We start from the raw sequence: 20,407 nt of genomic DNA, 5'->3' as shown, positions 1-20,407 counted from the left end.
AGATCTGGCTATGGAAAGGAGACACCATCACCTGGTGGAGCAGTGACACCCTGTGGTGGAATAGTAGTACTGCAGGTGACTACAGCGATATCTCCAGAATTCACCCTGTATCTGCATAAATTATTTTGATTAATTTGACATATTTTTATCCCGATATTCCATCTCCAGTCCTGCTGCGGACACGTGTTCCCACTCCTGTCAGTGTCAGGGCTGCCAGGACGTCTCCTCTGCTTACACACAGTACAGAAACCCCCTATGTAGGCAGGATTCAGAGATGGTGATCCTGCTGACACAGCTGAGGGTTTGCTGCAGTGTGTCAGTATAGACAAACCTAAACACAGTAGCATAATCCTTCTCCCCTTTCCTAACCTCCCGGCTGATAAAATCTTTCCAGGTTAGAATGTCCATCTAAGATTTGTAGCTTTTAAGAACCCAATCCTGCCCCACCTGTCTACAGGTTAAGTGTGGTACTGCAGCTCAGCCCTGTTGATTTGAATGGAGCCAAACTGCATTACCAGACACATCCACAGACAGGTGTGGCGCTGTTTCCCTGGACGAGCCCTTTAACACAATCCAATGTGTTCTAGTCTGAGGTGTAAAGCGAGAATAGTGGCCCCACAGTAAGTCACAGTTTGGGGGTCCAACCTTATAAGACAGAGGACACAACATGGGGGAAACTTCAGTCACAATCAGATTTTACTGCAATAAGAAATAATAAGAATGTGACAGGACATATTCACAGCTGCCAGAAACCTCCTCCTCATCCGTCACTAAGAAGCTTGTCGGGGTCTCAGGGTGCAGACCACGCCGTCCCGGGGTCTCATCGTCCCAGTGTCCATTATCTCATAGGACTGACCAGGGACCAACTCAAACTCATAGCGCTGCAGAAGTTTACTCAACACGACCCTGGCCTCCAGCTGGAGAGAGAAGAGACAGGTCAGACCCGACCTCACACTATACATTCAGTGTCTCCACCTATATCTATATCAGCCAGCAGATCAGTACAATGTTATGTATGTACACAGTGACCCCACCAGCAGAATAGGGAGTGCAGCTCTGGATTATAATACAGGATGTAACTCAGGATCAGTAATGTAATGTATGTACACAGTGACCCCACCAGCAGAATAGGGAGTGCAGCTCTGGAGTATAATGCAGGATGTAACTCAGGATCAGTAATGTATGTACACAGTGACCCCACCAGCAGAATAGGGAGTGCAGCTCTGGAGTATAATACAGGATCAGTAATGTAATATATGTACACAGTGACCCTACCAGTAGAATAGGGAGTGCAGCTCTGGAGTATAATACAGGATGAGTAATGTAATGGAATATGATGTGAGGCAATTCCTGGGGTGTCCACTAGATGGCAGCAGGAGGTAAGGAAACTGCTATTAGAGGTGAAACTAAATAACGCCTGATTGCTGCAACTTTCTAGACACTTGTTCACACAGGCTGCAAACCTGAGATGTATAGAAGTCTGCTACTATATACATGGATAGAGGATAGCTGTGACTGTGCGGCTGGTATAGGTGACCTACCTGGGAGAACCCCTGACCCAGACAGGAGCGAGGACCCAGTACAAATGGGAAGTAGCAATAGTACGGCCTGAAAGAGATAAAGATCCTGCGGTAAGTGACGGACACACACCAGGCAGATTCCAGGTCATTTCTGCAGAAGCCTTAAAGGTTTTTTTCCAACTCGGAAACATTAAAAATAATCAGTTTTATTGATTGAACAGATTCCGCAGCACAATTCGGCATCATTCAAGCAGCGGCCACTGCACCAGGTGGGTTGGGGGACCCCTATATTACACATGGGGTGGGGGAACTTCCCAGGAGAAACATCATTGCTGATATCCTGCAGCGTAGGTTCTTAAAGGGGAACTCCACCGACCCCCCCACTGATTGTTTGACACCTTTCCCACAAATTCAAACTTCACAAATGATCCCATAAGAGAAGCTGGATAAGAAACTACATCTCCCAGCATGCATTGCACCTTACAGCCATCAGCTGCGTACCTGCCCCTGCTCCATCTGCTTTGCACAGTAAACACAGTATCATCTCTCATTTATCTGTCTGTCTATTAATCTACATATATAGATTAGAGAGAGAGAGGAATGTAACAACAGTGTCTCCTTTCCCCTATCCTACTCAGGAGAGACTGTTTCGCCGCCCTTGGTCAGGTGATCACTGTGTGATGTCAGTTGTGGGCGGGGTTATATCTTTCCTGGCAACAGAAAATACAGAGATCACAAGACTCCAATGTGGTCTCAGAAGGGAGGGGGAGGACAGAGGACCACCGGATAATGGGACCACCAGAGCCGCTGTCCTGCAGTGTCCATGGTGATGACTAGAAGGCTGGACTCCAATGAGTGGCTAATGATGATGGGCGGTGACCAGCAGGAGGGGTCCCTGGAGCTGTATATCATGACCGGCCTTCCTGTCAGGGTGTTTATATGATGGTTATATGGCGTTGTATACTGAGGAGCTCGCAGATTCCTATGATGCTCAGAGGTCAGATGCTGTTGTGGCCTGGAGGGTTGGGTGTCAGACTGAGTAATTGCTGTGGCCCTGGGTTCTAATCCTGGGATACAACACCCCCTGCTGGCTTGGCATAGAGACCCAGTACCCAATGCTTCATGTGTTGGACTCCATGGCTGATCCCCACTGCTGCCTCTTTGCTAATAGCAGTGCCAGGTCCCTGTTTGTTAGGGACTCTATATAAGAGAGCTGGTGTGGTGGCAGCTCTATACATCTTACAGGAAAAGAGTAAATTACCTTTATAATCTGACAGATCCTCCTCTTCATTCTGTGTTTCTGTGGCCTGGAGGGTTCGGTGTCAGACCATGTACTGGGGGCCCTGGGTTCTAATCCTGAGCTGCCTATTTTCTAGAACCTTCCTTTACTCTGACCAGAACCTCCATCTTTCCCTTATTCCCACTGACTGTGAGAGCAGGAGCTGTGGCTCAGTGGTCTGAGTCTCCTGCCTGTGCTATATGTTGGAGACCAGGGTTCTAATCTTGAGACATCTCCTTATAGGACTGTTCCTGTGGCCTGGGCTGTCCATTTTCTAGAACCTTCCTTTACTCTGACCAGGACCTCCATCTTTCCCTTATTCCGCTGACTCTGGGAGCAGGAGCTGTGGCTCGGTGGTCTGAGTCTCCTGCCTGTGCTGTATGTTGGAGACCAGGGTTCTAATCCTGTGACATCTCCTTATAGGATTGTGGCCTGGGTTGTCCATTTTCTAGAACCTTCCTTTATTCTGACCAGGACCTCCATCTTTCCCTTATTCCGCTGACTCTGGGAGCAGGAGCTGTGGCTCAGGGGGTAAAAACCGTGAGTTCCCAGATGTGGTGCTGCAGTCCCAGGTTCAGAACCCAGTGCTGTCTGCTGTTGTGCTACCAGACCCAGTGCTGGCTTGGTGTGAGTGACCCAGGTTAATACCCAATGCTGGCTAGGTGTTGGGGAGCAGTGACTCCCAGGAGCAGCACCCCCTGCTGGCTTGGCTTAGAGACCCAGGTCCAGGACCCAATGCTTCATGTGCTGGTGATGAAGGTGCAATGCTCTGTGCTGGTGTGAGTAACCCAGGGGCAGTACCCTGTGCTAGGAGGGTGCAATCCTGACTGGCTCCTTGCTAATAGCAGTGCCAGGTCCCTGTTTGTTAGGGACTCCATGTACTCTATATAAGGGGAGCTGCCCTCTACTGGGTGGCTCTTGCTTCATAAACTCATAATTAGAGCTAAACGAAAGCTTGAGATAGACATCCCCCAGATCTCCAACAACATGAGCAGCTCCCATCACTAATAGAAGACCCTTAATGATGATGATTCTCATTCTCATGGAGCCAAAGTCCTGATAGTAAAGCTGCAGGTCCTGATAGTAAAGCTGCAATCTGCTTGGAGCCAAAGTCCTGATAGTAAAGCTGCAATCTGCTTGGTGATAAAAGGGATTCTCAGGGGCACGGGGGAGAGAGAGCAGCAGAGATTGAGAGTATGGGATAAGAAAGAGAGAGTAGGGGAGAGTACGGGATGAGAGAGAGAGAGAGAGAGAGAGAGAGAGAGAGAGAGAGAGAGAGAGAGAGAGAGCGCGCAGCAGAGATGTGAGAGTACGGGATAAGAGCGGGAGCGGAGCAGAGAAGAGAAGACAGTACTGAGGAGCGTTTGCTTCTTACCACAATTCTGGTTTTATATCCGCTATCCCACTTCACATATTATGCAGATTCTACTTATACTTACTTGGGAGCCGATGGGTTAAATCTTTCGGGATCAAACTTCAAGGGATCAGGAAAGAACTTTTCCATTCGGCCCATGACGTAGGTGTTCAGCTAGAAGAGAGAAATACAAGGTAAGAAGCCAATGAGGAGAGAGGTGAGACAGAGATCACACACTTATCTCATGTATATGGGGGGTACACACTCTGCCCTATGCCCTATGTACAGGGGTCACTGACTATAACTCACCATCACCGGCACTCCCCCCGGGATCCTGATCCCATCAATGACAGTGTCCTCCTTTATGTAACGCGATGTCCCGGGGGCCGGCGGGTATAAGCGCAGAGATTCCTTCAGCACCTGCAAGACGTCGGATCAGGCAATGTGTTATTGGTTTCATCTCTTCTGGCCGCTCCTCCCCGTCCCTGTGATTACCTGGGTCATGTACGTCAGGTTTGTTATGTCATCATAGGAAAGATCCCTCTTAAGGCCAATGACCTCATCTATCTCTGCCCGCAGCCTGGGAGATAAAACATCAACATTACAAGTTATATGTCCAATAATCACTGTACATGTATTACTGATCCTGTATTATACTCCAGAGCTGCACTCACTATTCTGCTGGTGGGGTCACTGTGTACATACATTACATTACTGATCCTGAGTTACATCCTGTATTATACTCCAGAGCTGCACTCACTATTCTGCTGGTGGGGTCACTGTGTGCATACGTTACTGATACTGTACTGATCCTGAGTTACATCCTGTATTATACCCCAGAGCTGCACTCACTATTCTGCTGGTGGGGTCACTGTGTGCATACGTTACTGATACTGTACTGATCCTGAGTTACATCCTGTATTATACCCCAGAGCTGCACTCACTATTCTGCTGGTAGGGTCACTGTGTACATACATTACATTACTGATCCTTTATTAACCTTCAGAGCTGCACTCACTATTCTGCTGGAGGAGTCACTGTGTACTAACACAGTGATCCCACCAGCAGAATAGTGAGTGCAGCTCTGGAGCATAATACAGGATGTAACTCAGGATCAGTAATGTAATGTATGTACACGGTGACCCCACCAGCAGAATAGTGAGTGCAGCTCTGGAGTATAATATATATACACCTGTATACATTGTGGGTACAATAGTCAGCGCCCCTCTTATGTAGAGTGTGATGCTCGGCCCTTCGCCGCGCTCTCCTCACCTCTGTGTGATCTCGGGCTGTCTTGTCAGCTCCATCACAGTGAAGGAGATCTGGTTCGCCGTGGTCTCTTGTCCTGTGTATGAAAAGCAAAAACTCAGATCTATATTATTTCTCCCAGGATTAAACTAAATAAATTTCTTTCCAGTCGCTACAATGGTCAGTAGGGCAATCCTATATCCTATACCCTATTTCTGTAAGCTATATCCTACACCATATACCCTATACCCTGTATGCTATATCCTACACCATATACCCTATATGCTATATCCTACACCATACACCCTGTATGCTATATCCTACACCATACACCCTGTATGCTATATCCTACACCATATACCCTGTATGCTATATCCTACACCATATACCCTATATGCTATATCCTACACCATATACCCTATATGCTATACCATATACCCTGTATGCTATATCCTACACCATATACCCTATATGCTATATCCTACACCATATACCCTATATGCTATATCCTATACCATATACCCTGTATGCTATATCCTACACCATATACCCTATATGCTATATCCTACACCATATACCCTATATGCTATATCCTACACCATATACCCTATATGCTATATCCTACACCATATACCCTATATGCTATATCCTACACCATATACCCTGTATGCTATATCTTACACCATATACCCTGTATGCTATATCTTACACCATATACCCTGTATGCTATATCTTACACCATATACCCTGTATGCTATATCTTACACCATATCCCCTGTATGCTATATCTTACACCATATACCCTGTATGCTATATCTTACACCATATACCCTGTATGCTATATCTTACACCATATACCCTGTATGCTATATCCTACACCATATACCCTATACCCTGTAAGCTATATCCTATATCATATACCCTATACCCTGTAAGCTATATCCTATACCCTATATGCTTTATCCTATACCATATACCCTGTATGCTATATCCTACACCATATACCCTGTATGCTATATCCTATACCATATACCCTGTATGCTATATCCTATACCATATACCCTGTATGCTATATCCTACACCATATACCCTGTATGCTATATCCTATACCATATACCCTATTCCCTGTAAGCTATATCCTATATCATATACCCTATACCCTGTAAGCTATATCCTATACCCTATACCCTGTATGCTTTATCCTATACCCTATATGCTTTATCCTATACCATATACCCTGTATGCTATATCCTACACCATATACCCTGTATGCTATATCCTATACCATATACCCTGTATGCTATATCCTACACCATATACCCTGTATGCTATATCCTACACCATATACCCTGTATGCTATATCCTACACCATATACCCTATACCCTGTAAGCTATATCCTATATCATATACCCTATACCCTGTATGCTATATCCTACACCATATACCCTATATGCTATATCCTACACCATATACCCTATATGCTATATCCTATACCATATACCCTGTATGCTATATCCTATACCATATACCCTATACCCCATTTCCCTTTTTCTGGTGTATGTGGGGTGTGTGGCTACCTCCTGTTGTATGTGGGGTGTGTGGCTACCTCCTGGTGTATGTGGGGTGTGTGGCTACCTCCTGGTGTATGTGGGGTGTGTGGCTACCTCCTGGTGTATGTGGGGTGTGTGGCTACCTCCTGGTGTATGTGGGGTGTGTGGCTACCTCCTGTTGGCCTGCACTCCACCCATGTCCCAAAGCTGCTATAGAAGAGATCATTTGGCTCCTATCTGCCCAGTTGTAGCTTATTCAGCCCAGGAGAGGCCGTTGCTGGTGTGAGGATGCTGGAGTAGGGTCCATGTCTCTGAGGAGGCCTTAACGTTGGTGACATCGGACACTCTGTTTGATCAAATAGTTTGCTAAGATCCTCACTTTTCTAAAAAAAAAAATTATATTTTAATTTTTAATATCTACAGAGTAGGTGTTTACCGTGTGTACGCTATCCTACACCATATACCCTTTATCCTATATCCAATCCCTACATCATATACCCTGTATCCTATATTCCATATCATATACCCTATATCCTCTACCCTACATCCTGTATCCTATTTCCCCACTGACAGAGAACGTTTTTATTTGGGAGGGTGGGGAAGAGGGGGGGAGGTGAGCTTTACTTTTATTTTTATGGCGACGTTTTCTTTCCTATATAACCTGCTGATGACGCTGTGTCCGGAGGATCAGGCAGGATTTTCCACCATTATTGGCCGTTCTTTACTGTGGGGTACATGGATGGGATCATGCGGCACTGAGACTCATACAAGTGAATGGGGTTACATCGCAACGGAACGGTAGAAGGATTTGTAGCGCCGGTTGGGTCAGGGTCCACTTGTGGTTTGTGGTTATGTGACTCCTTCCCTTCCACAACCAGAAGTCACAGTAATGGCCGTATGGGCCTGTTACCTTCTGCAGGTCGGAACCATTGCAGCGATGCAGGAGGTGTTCTAAGATGGTCGGCCTAGAGGACCCCAGGATTAGGTGACACGGGGGCTATAAGCCTACCACATCCGCACTGTCGGGGAGACCCCCGGGGGAATCACCTACTTACCAGCCACAAAGAAGGTGACAAAATTGTCCAACATAATCTCATCATCTAATCCGTCACTATGCTCTGCAAGGACAAAACAAGAAGACAGAGATTAGAGCCGGATTCACAATGTCCTGTCATTACCTGCTTGTTCATTGTCTGCACACAGCTTATGGGGATATGCATTCTGGGAGCTGTTGTCCTTACAAAAGATGGGCGAAAACTGTGCACCCCACGTTATATGATCTCAGCTGAGCCATTAGATGGATGTATGAGCACCAGGAGAATTGTGAGTGCAGCTCTGGGGTATAATACAGGATGTAATTTTTTTTTTTTTTTTTCGTTTTATTGAGTTTTTTGCAGAGAAGGTTACATCACCGCTCCACACTTCAAGAAACAAACATAAAATAAAGTAAACATCTCGCCCTCACAGGGGAAGTTCAATAATCAAGATAATTACAAATAACTGTAGTGTCCCAAAGAAAACCAGCAGTAAATTAAAGAAAAAAAAAAAACATTATAAAGGCTAGCAGCGTTCAAACAGAAAAATAAGGAAAATAGACAAATATGCAACCCTCTCGAACTGGTATGGCTATTAGACTGACCAAACATAAAATACGGGATCAAATATATATATTAGTGGCTCAGGGCCTAAGTGAGTCTTCAAGGCTTCTGAACCCTTGTACCATGCAGGAGGTTAAAGGGTGATCGCACCACTCCCCCCACACCCTTTCGAATGCCCCCTACTTTTATATACCACCTTTTTATAAGGGACTATAAGATTAACCACTTTCTTCCATTTAGACAAAATTGGGGGGCGAGGGTCCATCCAACGGAGAGCGATGGTCTTCCTAGCCAGAAAGAGGACCTCTCTCAGATGCGTTCATGGTGAGTCCACAATTCCTCTGATAACAGTCCGAACAGACACACCAAGGGCCCCAAGGGGACAGTTCTAGAGACTATTTCTTTTTAAGAGGTTCACCACCTCACTCCAGAAAGATGCAATACAATATGCTTCTGCGGGGAGAGGTGAAGCAGTAGCTTTTAGGGAAATAAGATGTGTGTATAAAGAAGATACCATTCCACCCGGTCCCTGTGACCTGACATCTCCGATTAGTGGGTATTCCAAAATTGGTAAGTGTGGTTTAGGGAACTGACAATTTAAAGCATGCCTGATCTGTAGATACCGGAAGAAGGAAACTCTAGGTAGCTGAAAGTCCGCCTGCAGCTGGGTCTATGTTTTGAGTAGACCATGGGAGTATATGTCTCGCAGTGATCTTACCCCATGGGCCTTCCAGAACCCCGGATCAAGATCTTGTGTCCAGTGGGATAGTGATGGGTTATCCCAGAGAGGGATATCGTCCATTATGCCACTATAGTAATGTAATTTCTTAGCCGAGGCCCACACCTGTCGGGCTAGTCTGTGCAGAGGGAGCAGGCCCTTACCCAGCCGAGGAAGTTCTGCAGTCCAAAATAATGGGCCAGGTAGTATCCACATTCAGGGAGGGGGTCAGACAAGATCCACAGCCTCAGCTGTTTCAGCTGTCCAGCTAAATAATATAGGTGTATGTCAGGTACCGCGTATCCTGCCTCATCTTTAGACCTCTGAAGAGTGGTCAATAACAGTTTGGATCTGGAGTTGCCCCATATAAAAGGTAGGCAGAAGAGAGGTAGGCTCTTTAAAGAAAGAATGGGGGACCGGGACAGAGGAGTGTTCAAGGATATATAAGCATTTGGAGAGAATTATCATTTTAATTAAATTTGCACAGCCTGGGACTGCTAGGGGAGGGGTACTCCAAATTTTAAATTTATTCTTAATATACGGGATTAGGGGAAGCACATTAGTTTTAAGGTCTTGGGAGGTGTCTTTTACAATATGTATACCTAGGTATTTAAATTGGGTGACTACGGGGAGACCACAAAATGTGGCAGGCCAGGGACAGGGTTGTAAGGACATAAAAACAGATTTGTTCCAATTAATCCGTAAGCCCTAAAGTGCCATAACTATTAATCAGGGAAATTAAATACGGAAGGGTCCTGGTGGGTTTGGTCATAAAAAGAAATAAGGATTTGTACAATAGAAGAAGAGAAGTTCCTATTTGGTGCAGAAACCTTTGTTTGCAGTTACAGAGGTCGGACGTTTCCCGGAGATCCTGACCAGCAGGATTGTGTCCCCCTCCCCCATACACATCTTCTCCACAGCTTCCAGGTTTCAGTGCTGTCGCTTGGTTCAGGGGTGGAGACTGGCGGCAGCTCCAGGATCATGAAATGATTTTTACCGAGCCGCTGCTTAGTTGTCCCGGCTGTGGGTTTCCTCCTTAGTTGTCCCGGCTGGGGGTCTCCTCCTTAGTTGTCCCGGCTGGGGGTCTCCTCCTTAGTTGTCCCGGCTGGGGGTCTCCTCCTTAGTTGTCCCGGCTGTGTTTCCTCCTTAGTTGTCCAGGCTGTGGGTCTCCTCCTTAGTTGTCCCGGCTGTGGGTCTCCTCCTTAGTTGTCCTGGCTGGGGGTTTCCTCCCTAGTTGTCCCGGCTGTGGGTTTCCTCCTTAGTTGTCCCGGCTGGGGGTCTCTTCCTTAGTTGTCCCGGCTGTGTGTTCCCTCCCTAGTTGTCCCGGCTGTGTGTTTCCTCCTTAGTTGTCCTAGCTGTGCGTCTCCTCCTTAGTTGTCCTGGCTGTGTGTCTCCTCCTTAGTTGTCCTGGCTGGGGATCTCCTCCTTAGTTGTCCCGTCTGTGTGTCTCCTCCTTAGTTGTCCCGTCTGTGTGTCTCCTCCTTAGTTGTCCCGGCTGTGGGTTTTCTCCTTAGTTGTCCCGTCTGTGTGTCTCCTCCTTAGTTGTCCCAGCTGTGTGTTCCCTCCCTAGTTGTCCCGGCTGTGTGTTCCCTCCCTAGTTGTCCCGGCTGTGTGTTCCCTCCCTAGTTGTCCCGGCTGTGTGTTCCCTCCCTAGTTGTCCCGGCTGTGTGTTCCCTCCCTAGTTGTCCCGGCTGTGTGTTCCCTCCCTAGTTGTCCCGGCTGTGTGTTCCCTCCCTAGTTGTCCCGGCTGTGTGTTCCCTCCCTAGTTGTCCCGGCTGTGTGTTCCCTCCCTAGTTGTCCCGGCTGTGTGTTCCCTCCCTAGTTGTCCCGGCTGTGTGTTCCCTCCCTAGTTGTCCCGGCTGTGTGTTCCCTCCCTAGTTGTCCCGGCTGTGTGTTCCCTCCTTTGTTGTCCTGGCTGGGGGTCTCCTCCTTAGTTGTCCCGGCTGGGGGTTTCCTCCTTAGTTGTCCTGGCTGGGGGTCTCCTCCTTAGTTATCCTGGCTGGGGGTCTCGCGCCACCACCCATTCTCACTGCTCTTACTGAGGGGAGGAGGTTGTTGTATCTGGTAATACCTGGTTCCATCCATCCTCCCTTCCATACGCTGCAGTCCTCCTGTCCCCTTTGCAGAAAAGTCCCCAAAGTATGCTGCCCCCCCATGCTTCACAGATTGGACTGTGTCCTTGGGGTCGTTCTCATCCTTCTTCTTCCTCCAAACAGGGCAAACAGAGTTGATAAAAGTAAGTTGTATTTTGGCCTCATCTGATCACATGATCGTCTCCCATGTCTCCTCTGGTCTTCATGGTCGCTGGTGACGTCACACGGGCTGGACATGTGCTGGTGTAGGCAGGGGGACCTTGTGTGTCCTGCAGGATTATAATCCATGATGGTGTAGTGTAACAGTAATCTATGAGACTGTGGTCCCGACTCTCTTCAGATCAGTGACCGGCTTCTCCTGTGTAGTTCTGGGCTAATTCCTGACCTTTTCCAGAATCCTCCTTACCCCACAAGTATAGATCTTACATGGAGCCTCAGACCAAAGAAACTTGACAGTCATCTTGCGCTTCTTCCATTCTCTAATAATTGCAGCAACAGTTCCTGCCTTCTCACCAAGCTGCTGCCTATTGTCCTGTAGCCCATCCCAGCCTTGTGCAGGGCTACAGTGTTGTCCCTGGTGTCCTTAGTAAGCTCTTTGGTCTTGGCCGTGGTGGAGAGGCTGGAGTGTGATGAGTGTGAGGACAGGTGATTATTATACAGGTGAAACAGGTGCAGGTAATCAAGGTAATGAGGGTAGAGTAGGAGGAGCTTCTTAGGAGTAGGAGGCACATCAGATACTTATTATCCCCACTGTATAACTTTAAGTTGTGACTCCGACTACCATCTGGACACAGTCACTCTTGCACACTACAGTCACACACCTGCACCCTCCAGGATTTTGGTCAGTATGTCTACGGGAAGTTCTTCTCCATTCCGCTTTGCTCTCTTCCTCTGCTCGATGCATTCTCGCCCCGTATTCCGCAGCATTTCTGCACTTTCCTCAACTTCCCGAACGAATTTCCGGTGCTGGGGCATGTACTACAGACACAATAGAAAGGAGAAGTATTACTGCCATGTCCGCAGCATTGACCACTAGAACCAATGGCAGAACTGCAGCCGTAATCACTACAGTCTGTCTGTAGATGGCGCTCTCACCTGCATGAAAGGATTTTGCATATATGTCACCATCCCTTTAAGAGCCAGGGAGATTGCATTAGGAAAATCACTTTCATTTCCTTCTGATAGGCCCAGTTCCATGCCAAACGCCACCTGTGGAGATGTGACAGGGATGGATCAGGTTACACTGTTACTCCTGGGTCTGTCTGTACCGTATGTTCCAGATATGGAGATCACCTTTGTGATGACGTCCAGCGTGACGCGGTTAATGACCCCGTGCAGGCTCACATGTTGTTTCCCATCTGCTTTACTGGCCAACTGCTCCATGAGGTTCTCTGCCTTTTCATTAAAGACTCCGATCATCTGCCGGAGATATCTGTAAGAGACGGACATCAGACTGGAGACCAAACCGGGGGTCACTTATATAAACGCAACATACGTCACTAGAGATCAGCGGTGACATCACTGAGAATACAGCCTATCCATCACTAGAGATCAGCGGTGACATCACTGAGAATACAGCCTATCCATCACTAGAGATCAGCGGTGACATAACTGAGAATACAGCCTATCCATCACTAGAGATCAGCAGTGACATCACTGAGAATACAGCCTATCCATCCCTAGAGATCAGTGACATCACTGAGAATACAGCCTATCCATCACTAGAGATCAGTGACATCACTGAGAATACAGCCTATCCATCACTGGAGATCAGCGGTGACATCACTGAGAATACAGCCTATCCATCACTAGAGATCAGCGGTGACATCACTGAGAATACAGCCTATCCATCACTAGAGATCAGCGGTGACATCACTGAGAATACAGCCTATCCATCACTAGAGATCAGCGGTGACATCACTGAGAATACAGCCTATCCATCACTAGAGATCAGCGGTGACATCACTGAGAATACAGCCTATCCATCACTAGAGATCAGCAGTGACATCACTGAGAATACAGCCTATCCATCACTAGAGATCGGCAGTGACATCACTGAGAATACAGCCTATCCATCACTAGAGATCAGCGGTGACATCACTGAGAATACAGCCTATCCATCACTAGAGATCAGCGGTGACATCACTGAGAATACAGCCTATCCATCACTAGAGATCAGCGGTGACATCACTGAGAATACAGCCTTTCCAGTCATCTTATAGGTTGTGGACTCACGTGCTGCTGAATGCTGTATCCATGATGCGTCGCTGTTTGTACCAGTGCTCGTGGTCGGGATCGGTTATTAATCCTCTCCCCATGAATCTGCAGAGAAGAAATGACGTTATTGGATTGGCCTGGATCCCGGTGATCTCCTCCTAGAATCACGTCTGGATTCTGCATGTTGGGGTTAGGCTCTGGCCCATGTTCTTGCATATTCCCAGTCACCCCCCCCCCCCCCCGGCCCGGTGTCTGCAGTAATGGGGCGCCTGTCACCTATACCAGGGTTTGGGGTGGAGGACTGGAGGGAGAGCCGTCCGGCCTTATAGTTACACACCTCTTCCTGAATATATAGAACAGCCGGTTGTAGGCGTGAGGATCCTTCGGATATTTCGGTGACATCAAAAATTCCTGAAAGCAGCAAAAGATAATATATAAGGATACAGGGAGGTACAGAAACCTCAGAGAGAGGCCGATAACCTGCTTTATAACAGATTGTGTAGTGGTCAGTGACAACTAATGGCGTCCAAGGAACAATAACCCTGTCCGGTCCGATCCCACAGAAGAACTGCTGTAAAGCAAACTGCTGAAAAACTTCCTGCTGTCTATAATAGAAATGATCACACAGGACATGGCAGCTCACTGTGTATGGGCCCCGCAGGGCGGTTAGATCACACAGGACATGTATGGGGCCACACAGGGCGGTCAGATCACACAGGACATGTATGGGGCCCCGCAGAGCAGTCAGATGTTACAGGACATGTATGGGCCCCACAGGGTGGTAAGATCACACAGGACATGTATGGGGCCCCGCAGAGCAGTCACATCACACAGGACATGTATGGGGCCCTGCAGAGCAGTCACATCACACTGGACGCTTATGGGCCCCGCGGGGCAGTCAGATCACACAGGACATGTATGGGGCCCCGCAGAGCGGTCAGATCACACAGGACATGTATCGGGCCCCACAGACGGTCAGATCACACAGGACATGTATGGGCTCCGCAGAGCAGTCACATCACACAGGACATGTATGGGGCCCCGCAGAGCGGTCAGATGTTACAGGACATGTATGGGGCCCACAGGGTGGTAAGATCACACAGGACATGTATGGGGCCCCGCAGAGCAGTCAGATGTTACAGGACATGTATGGGCCCCACAGGGTGATAAGATCACACAGGACATGTATGGGCCCCACAGAGCGGTCAGATGTTACAGGACATGGCAGCTCGCTGTGTATGGGCCCCACAGAGCGGTCGGATTACACAGGACATTTATGGGCCCCACAGAGTGGTCAGAGCCCCTGTGACCCCCTACCCACCTCTGATAGTGTCTACAATGGGCATCAGACCTGGAGCATGGAGCAATAGAAGAAGATAACTGGTCTGATGGGTCACTTTCTCCATCATGTGGACGGCCAGGTGCGTGTGCGTCACTTACCTGGGGGAGAGATGGCACCAGGATGCATTACGGGAAGAAGACAAGATGGCAGCGGGGGCAGTGTGATGGGCAATGTTCTGCTGGAGACCTTGTGTCCTGGCATCATGTGGATGTTACTGTGACCCCGACAACCTACCTAATCATTATACTTCCCACCTTCATGGGAGCAGACCCCCTAATGGCAGCGATTAGCAGGATAATGCCCCGGGGGCCACACTGCAGACATGACAAAAGGATCAGCATGGCGACTCGGCCGTCAAATCCTCAGATGCCAAACCAAACAATTCATGGAGGCCGCACCTCAAACCCCACAGGATCTGCTGCTGATACCACAGGGGGCGTCACAGGGATATGAGGTCTAGGGGGCACATCACTGGGGTATGGGGTCCAGGGGGGGACACATCACAGGGCTATGGGGCCAAGGGGGTGGGGACACATCACAGAGCTATGGGGTCCAGTCCGGGGGGGGGGGGACACACATCACAGGGCTATGGGGGACACACATCACAGGGCTATGGGGTCCAGTCCAGGGGGGGGGGACACACATCACAGGGCTATGGGATCCAGTCCAGGAGGGGGGGGGGGACACACATCACAGGGCTATGGGGGGCACATCACAGAGCTATGTGGTCCAGGGCTATGGGGTCCAGTCCAGGGGGGGGGGGGGGACACACATCACAGGGCTATGGGGGGCACATTACAGGGCTATGGGGTTGGGAGGAATATCACAATATTGGGGGGGGAATCGATGTTATGGCTGATCGGTATTTACACACTATGGGGGAGGTTTATCAAACATGGTGTAAAGTGAAGCTGGCTCAGTCGCCCCTGGCAACCAATCAGAGTCCACCTTTCATTCCTGACAGATTCTATAATAAAATGAGAGGTGGAATCTGATTGGTTGCCGGGGGCTTCACTTTACACCATGTTTGATAAACCTCCCGCACTGTACGCACCAGACCACCCCCGCCCCTCTTACCTTCACCGCCTCTGGACTGGATGTATATAACATTACATGATGCAGAAAGTTTATTTTGTACACTGGGCCGTATTCTTCTGCCCTAGAAAACAGAGAGCAGGATTTATAGCGGAGACCCCATATAAAGCCGCCCGGGTCTATATCACTGTGCTGCTGTGACTGAGGGCTTCCAGCAGGGGGCGCTGCACTAAGTCAGGTCCCATGAGGGTACAATGGCTGGGATGTGGGGCTGGTTCGGATTTAGTAGTAATGTGATGTCATCACAAGCCGCCCTGGATGTAGCCTCTGATTGGCTGTGGTGGTCACATGATCACACATCATTACACCATACCCTAGTAGTTCTGCAGCTTTCTATTAGACTTGTTTGCCACAATTTAATGGAAACTTTCATGTGATAAGGATCATTGCATCCGACACGTGTGATGTGTATATAGCGACATTGGTTACTAGTGAACACATCCATAGTGCCCGGACGGATCAGTTACCGGTGAACACATCCATAGTGCCGGGACGGATCAGTTACCGGTGAACACATCCATAGTGCCGGGACGGATCTGTTACTGGTGAACACATCCATAGTGCCGGGACGGATCAGTTACCGGTGAACACATCCATAGTGCCGGGACGGATGGGTTACCAGTGAACACATCCATAGTGCCCGGACGGATCTGTTACCGGTGAACACATCCATAGTGCCCGGACGGATCTGTTACCGGTGAACACATCCATAGTGCCCGGACGGATCTGTTACCGGTGAACACATCCATAGTGCCGGGACGGATCTGTTACTGGTGAACACATCCATAGTGCCCGGACGGATCTGTTACTGGTGAACACATCCATAGTGCCCGGACGGATCTGTTACCAGTGAACAGATCCATAGTGCCAGGACGGATCTGTTACCGGTGAACACATCCATAGTGCCGGGACGGATCAGTTACCGGTGAACACATCCATAGTGCCAGGACGGATCTCTTACCAGTGAACACATCCATAGTGCCAGGACGGATCTGTTACCGGTGAACACATCCATAGTGCCAGGAGGGATCTGTTACCGGTGAACACATCCATAGTGCCAGGACGGATCTCTTACCAGTGAACACATCCATAGTGCCAGGACGGATCTGTTACCGGTGAACACATCCATAGTGCCAGGACGGATCTCTTACCAGTGAACACATCCATAGTGCCAGGACGGATCTGTTACCGGTGAACACATCCATAGTGCTGGGACGGATCTGTTACCGGTGAACACATCCATAGTGCTGGGACGGATCTGTTACCGGTGAACACATCCATAGTGCTGGGACGGATCTGTTACCGGTGAACACATCCATAGTGCTGGGACAGATCTGTTACCGGTGAACACATCCATAGTGCTGGGACGGATGGGTTACTGGTAGAGATGAGCGAACCTGGAGCATGCTCGAGTTGATCCGAACCCGAACGTTCGGCATGTGATTAGCGGTGGCTGCTGAACTTGGATAAAGCCCTAAGGCTATGTGGAAATCCTGGATATAGTCCTTGGCTGTATCCATGTTTTCCAGACAACCTTAGAGCTTTATCCAAGTTCAGCAGCCCCAGCTAATCAAATGCCGAACGTTCAGGTTCGAATCGGCTCGAAGCCAAACCCGGTTCGCTCATCTCTAGTTACTGGTGAACACATCCATAGTGCCGAGACGGATGGGTCACTGGTGAACACACATGGATGGGCTTTGGAGCCTGTGGAAGCCTCTATATGAATCCTACTAGCCAGGATATCGCTGCGTCTTTGTTTCCATTTAGTTAATAGCTTTTCTTACCCTTTTTTTTAGTAAATTAAGGCAAAACCCAGAATCCATTTCCCATTGATTTAGATTGTAAACTACTGGCTGTGTACGGAAGCTGCAGAAGGTGGCGGCCCAGCCCTCTGCTCTCTGCCCAGGACGGGTGCGGCTGTTAACCCTTACACTGCCAGCTGACGTGAGCTGTAGCATAAGACGCAGGATGGGCGTAGCTATGACGCAGCACTGACCATCAGACCAGTCTCCCGGCTCCATATTATACTCACCATCTCAGGAAGAGGTCGTGCACCACCCCGTAGTTCTTTGTAGCTTTCTCAATGGATGCAGTATGACCGAAGAGGAAGCTGCGGAGAGAAGAGAGAATACACTGGGCTGATACCACTATATAGGACTATATACAGGGCACAGTAATGGAGGATCCCTCCTATACACCGGGCTGATACCACTATATACCACTATATACAGGACACAGTAATGGAGGATCCCTCCTATACACCAGGCTGATACCACTATATACAGGGCACAGTAATGGAGGATCCCTCCTATACACCAGGCTGATACCACTATATACCACTATATACAGGGCACAGTAATGGAGGATCCCTCCTATACACCGGGCTGATACCACTATATACCACTATATACAGGACACAGTAATGGAGGATCCCTCCTATACACCAGGCTGATACCACTATATACCACTATATACAGGACACAGTAATGGAGGATCCCTCCTATACACCAGGCTGATACCACTATATAAAACTACATGATGAAACTTCGCAGACGTCACTGGTTGAAAAGTCCAAAGGTTTCTTAGTCCAAGATAAACATTTCAAAAAGAGATAAGTAATAACTACAGAAGAGGCCCTATATACAGGGTATACAGAAGAGGCCCTATATACAGGGTATACAGAAGAGGCCCCATATACAGGGGATACAGAAGAGGCCCCATATACAGGGGATACAGAAGAGGCCCCATATACAGGGTATACAGAAGAGGATCCATATACAGAGTATACAGAAGGGACCCCATATACAGGATATACAGAAGGGACCCCATATACAGGGTATACAGAAGGGGCCCCATATACAGGGTATACAGAAGAGGCCCCATATACAGGGGATACAGAAGAGGCCCCATATACAGGGGATACAGAAGAGGCCCCATATACAGGGGATACAGAAGAGGCCCCATATACAGGGTATACAGAAGAGGCTCCATATACAGGGTATACAGTAGAGGCCCCATATACAGGGTATACAGAAGAGGCCCCATATACAGGGTATACAGAAGAGGCCCCATATACAGGGTATACAGAAGAGGATCCATATACAGAGTATACAGAAGAGGATCCATATACAGAGTATACAGAAGAGGATCCATATACAGAGTATACAGAAGGGACCCCATATACAGGGTATACAGAAGGGGCCCCATATACAGGATATACAGAAGAGGCCCCATATACAGGGTATACAGAAGAGGCCCCATATACAGGATATACAGAAGAGGCCCCATATACAGGGTATACAGAAGGGGCCCCATATACAGGATATACAGAAGAGGCCCCATATACAGGGTATACAGAAGGGGCCCCATATACAGGGTATACAGAAGGGGCCCCATATACAGGGTATACAGAAGGGGCCCCATATACAGGATATACAGGAGGGGCCCCATATACAGGATATACAGAAGAGGCCCCATATACAGGGTATACAGAAGGGGCCCCATATACAGGGTATACAGAATAGACACCATATACAGGGTATACAGAATAGACACCATATACAGGATATACAGGATAGACACCATATACAGGGCATACAGAAGAGGACCCATATACAGGATATACAGAAGGGGCCCCATATACAGGGTATACAGAAGGGGCCCCATATACAGGATATACAGAAGAGGATCCATATACAGGGTATACAGAAGGGGCCCCATATACAGGATATACAGAAGAGGCCCCATATACAGGATATACAGAAGAGGCCCCATATACAGGATATACAGAAGAGGCCCCATATACAGGGTATACAGAAGAGGCCCCATATACAGGGTATACAGAAGGGGCCCCATATACAGGGGATACAGAAGAGGCCCCATATACAGGGTATACAGAAGGGGCCCCATATACAGGGTATACAGAAGAGGCCCCATATACAGGATATACAGAAGAGGCCCCATATACAGGATATACAGAAGGGACCCCATATACAGGATATACAGAAGAGGCCCCATATACAGGATATACAGAAGGGGCCCCATATACAGGGTATACAGAAGGGGCCCCATATACAGGGTATACAGAAGAGGCCCTATATACAGGGTATACAGAAGAGGCCCCATATACAGGGTATACAGAAGAGGCCCCATATACAGGGTATACAGAAGAGGCCGCATATACAGGATATACAGAAGGGGCCCCATATACAGGGTATACAGAAGAGGCCGCATATACAGGGTATACAGAAGAGGCCGCATATACAGGGTATACAGAAGGGGCCCCATATACAGGGTATACAGAATAGACCCCATATACAGGATATACAGAAGGGGCCCCATATACAGGGTATACAGAAGAGGATCCATATACAGGGTATACAGAAGAGGCCC

At 48.4% G+C, this 20,407-nt stretch overlaps 1 protein-coding gene across 1 annotated transcript in view; it reads right to left on the bottom strand.

The window, feature by feature from the left end:
• Nucleotides 1-678: 678 nt before the first annotated feature.
• The window catches only part of LOC138771488 (cholesterol 24-hydroxylase-like), a 24,114-nt gene continuing 4,385 nt past the window's right edge, over nucleotides 679-20,407 (bottom strand). The window contains exons 2-15 of the mRNA XM_069951237.1: nucleotides 18,048-18,125; nucleotides 15,998-16,079; nucleotides 13,916-13,989; nucleotides 13,597-13,683; nucleotides 12,655-12,793; nucleotides 12,457-12,570; nucleotides 12,183-12,339; nucleotides 8,008-8,070; nucleotides 5,426-5,498; nucleotides 4,649-4,733; nucleotides 4,463-4,573; nucleotides 4,239-4,327; nucleotides 1,542-1,608; nucleotides 679-917 (exon numbers count right to left, since the gene is read on the bottom strand). Of these exons, the coding sequence (XP_069807338.1) occupies nucleotides 771-917; nucleotides 1,542-1,608; nucleotides 4,239-4,327; nucleotides 4,463-4,573; nucleotides 4,649-4,733; nucleotides 5,426-5,498; nucleotides 8,008-8,070; nucleotides 12,183-12,339; nucleotides 12,457-12,570; nucleotides 12,655-12,793; nucleotides 13,597-13,683; nucleotides 13,916-13,989; nucleotides 15,998-16,079; nucleotides 18,048-18,125 (1,366 nt within the window). The 3' untranslated portion in view covers nucleotides 679-770. The remainder of the gene's footprint in view (nucleotides 918-1,541; nucleotides 1,609-4,238; nucleotides 4,328-4,462; nucleotides 4,574-4,648; nucleotides 4,734-5,425; nucleotides 5,499-8,007; nucleotides 8,071-12,182; nucleotides 12,340-12,456; nucleotides 12,571-12,654; nucleotides 12,794-13,596; nucleotides 13,684-13,915; nucleotides 13,990-15,997; nucleotides 16,080-18,047; nucleotides 18,126-20,407) is intronic.

This window comes from Dendropsophus ebraccatus, chromosome 13, assembly GCF_027789765.1.
Source record: "Dendropsophus ebraccatus isolate aDenEbr1 chromosome 13, aDenEbr1.pat, whole genome shotgun sequence".
NCBI classification, from domain to species: Eukaryota; Metazoa; Chordata; class Amphibia; order Anura; family Hylidae; genus Dendropsophus; species Dendropsophus ebraccatus.
Note: the sequence above shows the minus strand (reverse complement) of the source record. Positions and strands in the feature narration are given on the sequence as shown.